The 10173-nt window shown below is 42.1% G+C and overlaps 1 protein-coding gene across 1 annotated transcript; it reads right to left on the minus strand.

The window, feature by feature from the left end:
- Window positions 1-2010: 2010 nt before the first annotated feature.
- On the minus strand, window positions 2011-8535 carry LOC134812960 (uncharacterized). The gene is made up of 6 exons (XM_063820631.1): window positions 7602-8535; window positions 7416-7422; window positions 5834-7279; window positions 4995-5689; window positions 4801-4859; window positions 2011-2271 (listed from the first exon to the last, which is right to left on the minus strand). Exons 1-6 carry the CDS (start codon window positions 8533-8535, stop codon window positions 2011-2013), a joined length of 3402 nt encoding a protein of 1133 aa, XP_063676701.1.
- Between the last annotated feature and the right edge of the window lie 1638 nt (window positions 8536-10173).

Here is a 10173-nt window from a genome sequence, read left to right on the forward strand (position 1 = left end):
TTTTCCCCTTTCTGGCTCTCCTCTTTCTGCTTTACTACATTAGAACCCCTCTTCTCCTCCTCGGCTTGCTCTTGTTTATCAGGTACCGCTTCTAAATGGGACTCCTCTCTTCCCATCATCTTTCCCCAGGATTCAGGAAGGACTCTCGCTATGGTCTTCCTCCTTGGAGAGGGTCCACTACCTTCAGGAGCGTGTATTAGTTTAAAGAACTGTTATTATAAGGGCTGGCATTAAAGTTCCCTTGTCCCCTCAATGACTGCAGTCCTTCTCTCACTCGTTCCTGCCCTGCCTCCTGATTACCCTGTCCATGGTTACACTGGGTACTTACATGCCCAGCAACACCACACTTGAAGCAAGTCACACATTGATCCGCTCTATGTCCTCTCTTATTGCATCTGAAGCACCTGTCTCCCATTGGTCTTCTTTGCTGTACTCCTCCTCTTCTGAAGTTCCCTTGCTCTCTTTGAAGCCCTCCTCGGCCACTGTGTCCTTGCGCACAATCCATTGCAATATGACTCTGTCTCCCGCATCCATAACAAGTAGGGGGCTTTCTACATTCCTTTGCGAAATGTCCATGCTGTCCACAGGTGTAACAAGCACCGATGTCTCTTCTCGGCCGGTTCTCTTCCATCACTCGGTTTATCACTCCCTCATCCATCTCTATATCCTCCCTGATTTGGAACAAAAGTTCCTCCTCATTCTTCACTGGTTTAGCGTTACGACTCGCCAGGATCCCATCCAACTTAACTGCCCTCTTTAGCGCGGCCTCAAAATCTTCCAATTCTGACTTGATTAACTCGATCCCGATTTCATCCTTTAATACCCCAGCTGTAAATACATCTAGCCTGATGGTCTTCTTGATCCCCTCCTCCTCCGGTGCATATGCCGCATCCGCCATGTCAGTGACTCTAGCTGCAAAATCCGAAATTGTCTCTTCCTCTTTCTGACGCATCTCAAAAAGTCTCTTCCTGCACTCCGCCTTTGAATGCACATCACATAGCACCTCTGTCATCCTCTCCAAACTCGCCTCTAAATTTCTCTTCTCGTCCCGGGTTAATCGTAGGGTCTCCACTCTCCTCTGTGCCTTGGGGTCCAAGTACGTCATGATCATGTCCACCAAGTCTTCATCCAAGATGTCCGCAGCATTGGCAAATATTTTAAACCCGCTCAGGAAGGTCCTAAAGCTGTGTTTCCCCAGCACAAACATCCGAGGTTTCATTAATGGGTATTTCTTACCCACTGCTCTGTTCGCTTCTCTGATTCTCTTCTTTTCGGTCTCATTCTCCTGCATAGCTTCTAACTTACCCTCTCTGAATCCATCTCTTCTTAGCTGTGCTCCCTGCTGCCTCAATTCATCATATTGAGTCCTTAACTCTTCGTTTGCTAGCTCAGCCTCCTGCCGCGCTCTCATCATTACCTCATTAGCTATCTTTATCTCTGCCAATTCCTCTCTCAGTACCGCTTCCATGACTAACCACTGTACTCCAATTATTTGTTATATAGTAGTGTTGAAAGTATTAAAAACACTGTCTCTCTCTTCAACAATGTACTAATTAAAATACAAACACTGTCTCTCTCTTCAACACTGTACTACTTACGATGCAAATATTATCCCGCTCTTTAACAGTGTACGAATTAAAATGTAATAATTAAAATAACCAGTGTACAGGTCAAATGTAATAATTAAAGCTCTCGCTTATCAGCTCTCTATTGCTCGGTTTTTAATCTAATTGATAAATCGGTGTCTCACACCGTCACTCCATGACTTAATCTCAGTCAGTTCCTCATATTCAAATATTCGGACAGTCAATTCAACACTCTCTTCACAGAAAAGTAGTCCTAGTTTCTTTCATCATAGAAAATACCATACCCTGGCACCCCTCAAATTTAAAAACCCCTTCAAAACGTTCCAAGTTTTCAAATCAATACACCGCTCTAATTCCCTACAAGTGACGTCACCACTCTCAGAATAACCTCTCTTCAACCTCCAATGCTAGCATCACCCGGGTCTTATTTATATAATATCTCTTCCTCTATCTCTTCCTCTATCTCTTTCTCTATCTCTTCCTCTATCTCTTCCTCTATCTCTTCCTCTATCTCTTCCTCTATCTCTTTCTCTATCTCTTCCTCTATCTCTTTCTCTATCTCTTCCTCTATCTCTTCCTCTATCTCTTTCATGATATCACAATACGTAGCGCTACTAAAAGAAAACAAGTCTGACACACTACAGAACGGTTCAGCAGGCAGCCACTCCCACTGAGGCTCTGGTGGCTGAAAGTATGTCAAGTCTGCCGTCTTAAAACTTAAAATAAGACCCGGTTATCCCTGAATCAACTCATCAAAACACTCTCTCGAACCAATCCCTCAACGGACGGACATATACTTCCCAAAATAACCCCTCCTAACCTGTGCCTCTCCGGTATCTAACCCCCTGTCCCCTCCATGATGAAAGAAACCCCAAAAATACCATTTAAACTCTTACACTTCACCGAGCATTCCTTTACAGCTTTACTGCTCTTGCACTGCACTAGTCTAACAATGGTAACTGACAACACTGTATAATATTACGTTTACGTTACATATTTACAAATACTCCTGACCTCTGTCGACTCACTCTCACACACTAAATAGTCTCCATTACCTTAATTAAAATACAAAACAAACTATCCTATAATAAAATAGGATCCTACCGTTCGCGCCATTTGTAAGCAGTGGACACTTGCTTCTCGGTTCGAAGTTTATTTGCATTTAATTAAGGGTTTGGACAATGGAAACGAGCGTGATAATAAAGGGTAAACAAAGTTAAACTATGAAACAATACAATGAATAATTCGACAACCTCTACTTCAAATCCTAATTAACCAGACTCGTATCGCCCATAAACGCTCAGCGATCTAGTGCTGCAACATAAAACACGGATAGCACGGTCAACTCGCCTTGACCCTGCCTAATCTAGGTGCCCTGAAATAACCACTGTCGATTCTAAACCTCTAACGACACGTTCCATCCGTGCTCACCAGGCCCCAACCATAACTGGTCCTGGTCCCTTACACTAGTCTGGTATCAACCATGACCCTCTATCGAATAGGGTGAGAATGCAAACAAGGGGTATAATAAAGGTGCCCAAGGTACTTAACTGAACAATGAATAATCGAATATTTGCTCAACCAACGCTTAGTCACTTAGACTCATATTGCCTCAAATGCTGTGCAACAAATTCCTAATTGCTCCGATTCATACTGCCTCAAATATTACGCAACCTACTTCCTGCCGTTAATCCTACTCTTAATATAGCTTTACCTATCTAAGTCAACCAGCGCTGACTCCCGCTCTGCCAGAGCCCAGTGTTGTCAAGACATCCCCTGGTGTCGGCCACAACCAAGCCTGATAACAGTAATTACGTAATGCTCCACTATTCTACGGCCGCCAATCTTATACTTACCACTATAACCATCTACCTAACTAAACGACCTAACCTTAACCGGTTCTAGCTCCTACTCTTAGTCTAGCTTTACCTATCTAAGTCAACCAGCGCTGACTCCCGCTCTGCCAGAGCCCAGTGTTGTCAAGACATCCCCTGGTGTCGGCCACAACCAAGCCTGATAACAGTAATTACGTAATGCTCCACTATTCTACGGCCGCCAATCTTATACTTACCACTATAACCATCTACCTAACCAAACGACCTAACCTTAACAGGTTCTAGCTACAGAACCTGCCCGGTATCAAAATGACCCCCCTCTCGATCGGGTAAACTGGCACTCCTGATCTCAAAAGGCTAATCGTATTTTCCTCTCGCCCCTGATAGTCTAAACAATCCTTCATTTCCCTGGAATCTCAAACTATCCTGTCGATAGCCGCAACATTGTAACACTAGTATTCTGTAAACCCTCCATAATTCAACCTCGTACTGACCCAAACATATGTTAAACTGACCTCTCTGCACTTAAACTGCAATAACTGTCGTATACTAATATATGCCCAAAATACTACCGTCACATACTGGACACCACGACCGCCTTATTATAATCATTACACTACCTACATATTACACAATATTACCCTAAATTCATCTCAATTAATCACGGTTTACATGTGGTCGGCTGGTTTTATCTGGTGTAGACTAAACCTCAGCGATCTGTTCCAAGCTAAAACTGCTGGTGTTTGTCCAGTAGACGAATGCAGGGTGTTTCTATATGTTAACAGGAAATCATATAGATTTTTACTCACGTCTTTACTCGACTCATTCATTTTCTTTAAAGCTCCTTTAAAGGTTTGCACCAAGCGTTCACAAATTCCGTTTGACTTTGGGCTATAGGTCGGAACTGTGACGTGTTTCACTCCATTTTTTTTATTTGAAAATTCAATTAATCATTATATATATAAATCAAGCGTTACATTTCAGCCATGCAAAGTTACAATGACATATGGTACATATTACAACATTATCATGTTACAATGATAAATGGTACTGCAATATAAGTTGCTTAATGTTTGGCCGGATGACAACTAACGAGAAAAATAAACTTGATTATATAATAATTAATTCGGCTGAACCAACACATAGCAAGAGCCACATTAACGTTTGGGGAGTCAAAGACGACGGTTGACAGAGGACGGGGACCGATATTCAATGATGAAGGGTCAAAAACTAAACGAGGTCCTGGAACGTAGACGACAGAGAGCGGAGTCACATATACCTGTTTCCGACCACATGACAACAAATGTTATTCCTCAGCAGTCAGCTCGATCAGCTTCACCTGTGGAGCAACCAGGTAGGTTGGTCCGTGAGTCCCCAACGTTGGAGCGCAGGTAACTCTCGATTTCCTCAGACACAAACTGGGGTCCATTGTCGGATACTAGTGTCATAGGAATACCTGTTCGTGCAAATATCGATCTTAATGCACGAATTGTTGCTCTAGATGTTGTATTAGCATTCATCTGAATTACTTCAGGCCATTTACTATAAGCATCTACCAGTAAGAGCCACATACTGCCTAAGAAAGGCCCAGCAAAGTCTACATGGACCCGTTGGAATGGTGCTGTTGCTCTAGCCCACGGATGATCTACCAGTTTGGGTAGGTTCTTACCGTACTTGCCACACGTCTCACACGTCCGAGCAGTATCCTCGATTTGTGTGTCAAGACGAGGCCAGTATACATAAGAACGAGCTAAGCTCTTCATACCTGACATACCAATGTGGGTCGAATGTAATATACGTATCACAGTATCTCTCAACTTTACAGGGATGACCACTCGAGCTCCCCAGGTCACACAGCCTAGTTCCACTGTCAGCTCGTCTCTCCTGCTCCAAAAAGATGCTAGTTCTCCCTCACATTTCAGGTAATCTGGCCATCCTTCCAGAATATAACACAAAACCTTGCTCAGTATCGGATCTTTCTTCGTTTCTCGAGCCACCAACTCGGCGTTGAGCATGGCTTCACTCACTGTCAGAGAAAACATATCCAAACAGTCATCTTTAACCACAGTTGGGTGTCTCACCTCCTTTGGTAGTCTCGACAGCATATCACAATTTGCGTGATCTTTTGTGGTGCGATACTCGATGTCGTATTGGTAGTTCATCAGGAACAAGGCCCACCTTGTTATCCGGTTAGCTGTCATCTCTGGAATTGGTTTGTCTCCAAAGATTCGAACTAAAGCTTTGTGATCCGTGACCAGTTTAAATCTCCTTCCATAGAGATAACTGGTTTAACTGAAATTTTTGTTTAACTGATAGATATGCAGTCTCTTTATTGACCATACTATTGCCAAAGCTTCTTTGTCCATTTGTGCATAGTTCCTTTCTGCAGACGATAAGGTTCGTGACACATACTCGATCGGGCGTTCTTCTCCATTAGGCATTATGTGAGATAATACTGCTCCTATTCCAGATTTAGACGCATCCGTATCGAGTTTCAGAGGTAGCTTAGGGTTGTAGAATGTCAACACACGACGAGAACACAACAAGTTCTTCAAACTTTGGAACGCTTCATGCTCCTCATTGGACCACTTCCACGGCACTCCCTTTGCTCTTAACCTATCTAGGGGAGCAATAACAGATGACAGGTTCGATAAATATCGTCGATAGTAGTTCACTGCACCCAGAAAACTGACCAGTTGGTCCACGTTTTTGGGTTCAGGAGCCAACTTTAAACTGTCTACTTTACTCTGTACCGGTTGTATCCCCTCTGCTGATACTCGGTGTCCCAAGTAAATCACTTCTTTCTCCATAAGGCAGGTTTTCTCGAGTTTGCACTTGAATCCACGTCTCTCCAAGCGAGAAATCACTCTGTTCAGGTTAATCAAGTGCTCTTCGTCATTTTTACCCGATATTAGGATATCATCTATTCTGCAACAAGTCATCGGCACACCGCGTAGGGTATCATCCATTATTGACTGAAAGATTGCTGCAGAACTACTGATACCATAGGGTAATCTATTCCATTGGTACAGTCCTTTGTGTGTGTTAAGTGTCGTCAAGACTCGGTCCTCCTCTCTAATCTGGATGTTATTGTAAGCTTTCTTGATGTCCACTTTTGAAAACTTAAGGCCACCCCGAACTGTATTAAAGCACTCTTCCGCTGTGGGCAAAGGGTACTGTCGGGTGCTCACACACTTGTTCAACGTTGACTTGTAGTCTCCACATATTCGAACAGACTCACCTCCGTCTTTCTTTACTGGAACTAGAGGAGTCCCCCACGGGCTATCATCTACTTTGGACAGGATACCGCTTTCAACCATTGAGTTAAGTTCATCCTCAACTTTGTGTCTCAAGGCATACGGCAGGTTTCTAGCCTTCAACATTATAGGCTTGGAGTCGTCTCGCAGGACCAAACTCGCCTCCACATCCTTCACTAGTCCAAGTCCCGATTTGAACACATCACTCAGTTTGAGCTCCTCCAAACTTCTGCACTGATCCACTCTGGTACAGTCATCATTCAGTTTTAAATCATTCTTCACGTTGGTCCCATCAGTTTGCATCATTGGTCTCCCTCTACCGTCGCTACCTGCACATTTCTCACAGTTGTTCACCTGCTGAGAATCTTCAGAACGCTGGGTTGTCTCAATTGCCAAACGGTTGACCAACCTGGTACTTAGCAGCTTGTCTAGCCAGTTCTCACCACAGAACTTAGTTATCCAGGGTCTCCCTAACAAAGTTGGGAAATCCTCGGCTACATACAAGTGCAAGTCCGGAACTTTTTTACCATTCATTGTCACATCCACCACTGCATAGCCATCCACGATCACCTGCTGTCCACTAGCCACTCTCAGTGTTTTCCTGCTGGGTTGTAATGTTAAACTTGACAAACCACAGGACACTAAGACACGTTTACTGACAACAGATACCGCCGAACCAGAATCAAATTCCATATTTAAGATTTTACCGTTAATCAATACATCAACTGTCGGTTTACCTTCCAACTGGTTCACATCATAAATCAATTTATCAGAATTAGAATTAGATTCAGCACTATTCAATTTAAACTTGGAATCAGCAATATTTTCATGCAACCGAGAAATCGTACAAATCCCCAAAGAATTTACAATTATGGAACAATTATCATGCAACTGTGATCGCTCATTAACTTCTATGAAGTTACACTGAAGCCCATAAAACTCCTCGTCGAGAATGCTGTTGCAGTTGTCGTCAAACTCTTGTAGTTCTGCATCGCTGTCTACATTGTTGACATCTCGCTTGTTCCAATTATTCCTACACTTGCTACTGATGTGCCCAAGTCCCGAACATTTGTAACATCTCACCTCACATTTATCAGCCTCATGACCCCTTAAACCACACTTCTTACACTTGGTTTTTGATTTGTTGTTTGAGTCCCAATTTTCCGGCTGATATTGTTTTTTGTCCATTTGAGATGACTCCCCCTTCTTCAGATAAGGGTTATTTACTGTTCTCTTGAATGTTGGATGTTTACTATACTTAACACTGTTCACTGTGGCAGACATACTACCATGCATTCCTTGAGCCTCTTTCTGAGCTTGCTCTCTGTTGAGCGCTTCTCTTATGGCTGTTTCCAGATCCAAATCTGTTTTGACCAACAGTTCCGATACCAGTTTCTCGTCCTTCAGACCGCACAGAATCTGATCTAGCAAAGCTTCGTTATAGTTTGTGCCAAATTCACACTCATTTGCCAGTGACCTTAATCTTGATATAAAGCTGGCTCCAGACTCATCTGACTGCTGACGTCCACTCCTAAATTTGTGCCTTTGAGCGAATTTAGTAGGTGCCGGTGCCAGGTGGTCCAATAACAACTTCCTCAGTCTTGGATGGTTCGAGTCAGCTACATTCTCCGGCGCACACAAAGCTTTTAAAAGCTTGAATATTTCAGCATCACATTTAGATATGAACACCGCTACATTCTTTTTTATGATCAAGGTTCGCTCTGCTGCGTTACTGCTGTCTTCTGCTAGGTCCGGCACTGTCCCCATCCAAGAATTGGCCAGGGCGTGAAAATCAAACCTTTCTAACCAACTTTTCACGTCCGCCATTAGTGACAGGTTCTCCAACTTGTTTGCCATCCTCGTCGCCAGTTGATATAACAAGGAACAGTCTATTTGGAACTAGCCATAAGAGGCTAGGGAAGTTCATTGATTAGTAAATATGATTAGTAAATATAACAATATCAATTATAGTAATAATACAATATATAACAGTTGGGGGGGTGTAACCCAAAAAACCCAACTCCTACCCAAGAAAAGGTAATACTGGGATTGGGTTTTTTTTTTGGGTTTTTTTTGGGTTTTTTAAACAAAATTTAAACAAAATTCTAGCCATTTCATTAATTGTATTGAATGTGAATTATTTCCCACTGAGTCTTACCTACGTGTTGTTCTCATGTCTTAACTTAATAGATAGTTTACATAGTATATGAGTGTGTTTATATTGATAGTATGTTATCACGATAGCAAACAGGATGTCTCGGATCATCGAGATATAATCCATATGAATGCACAAAGTGGAAATGTGCCAAATGTGGCAAATGTGTTCTCCTGTCATGGATTATGGAAGGAGGCTATGACGAAGGTCAAGGGCAAGTCAAAGCACATGGACTTAAATTACTTGACTTAAGGCGGCTTCAGAGTCCGAGTCTCAATGATGTGTCTCCAAAGCTTTCTGTCCGCCATAAGCTCCTTAATCTCCCCAGTGTTCTTGAGTACGGTGTCACTTATTAGGTTATCGATGAAAGTGAGCGGTGGTCTGCCCCTCCCTCTGGTCCCATGGCTAGGTTCGCGAAGGAGAAGTTGTGTACTGCCCAGGTCATCATATCGCTGGATCTCTGATGTGCCCAGCCGACCTCATTCTTCTGGCCTGTATCTTCGAACTAACTCTTGGGAGTGATTTAAAGACCTCTTTGTTGGTGCGATGTTCCTTCCAGTCCACGTTTAGGGCCATCCAAAGCATTTTACTGTAACATCCGTCTATTCTTTTTCAAAGATTCTGCATTGCCCGTTTTTTTTGCCTACATGAAATTTTTTCAACTGTACTTGAAACAGGGGACTTTAAAACATCTCGGTGGAGTCTCAAGAACTTGTAAAAAATTTTGTGTAGTTTGCATTTCATCTCCTACACCGCTCGCTGCATCGTTAGAATCATAGGTCTAGGTCAGGTCTAAAGTTGAAAAGACAACTGACAACAAAACCAAGCATTGAGTATTCAACAAATAACCATTTTTTTAACATTTTACCCCACAGTGGCTACTTTGAATTTTAATTCCTTTAAATCAAATGATTATTAATGTTATATTATGTAGTAATGTAAAAGTTTCATTCAAACACCAAAATTACTAAAATGGGAAGCAGTAGATCTAAAAATTATAAAATTTAAGTGATCGCATGACCACTTGTCATATTTGCGCTTACACAGTACCATTGACAGGTTAAAATACAACAATTTTATTTTAATGGACATTTAAAAAGAGAGAAACAAATTTAGTGCAACAAAATTTATAAATTTTTTCCTTATTTTACAATCATATATAATAATAGTTATAAGCCTCCGTTTTGAAAGTTTTTAAATTTTTAATATACATACACATTTCCTATTACAATAGAATTATATGTAAAACAAGTCAATAACTGGCCGCCAAAGCCGCGCATTCTGAAACAGGATTAACTTGAATTATAGTTATAACGACTAATGTAAAATTTAAAACTATC

Source organism: Bolinopsis microptera, chromosome 1 (genome assembly GCF_026151205.1).
Source record: "Bolinopsis microptera isolate Bmic1 chromosome 1, MBARI_Bmic_1.0, whole genome shotgun sequence".
NCBI classification, from domain to species: Eukaryota; Metazoa; Ctenophora; class Tentaculata; order Lobata; family Bolinopsidae; genus Bolinopsis; species Bolinopsis microptera.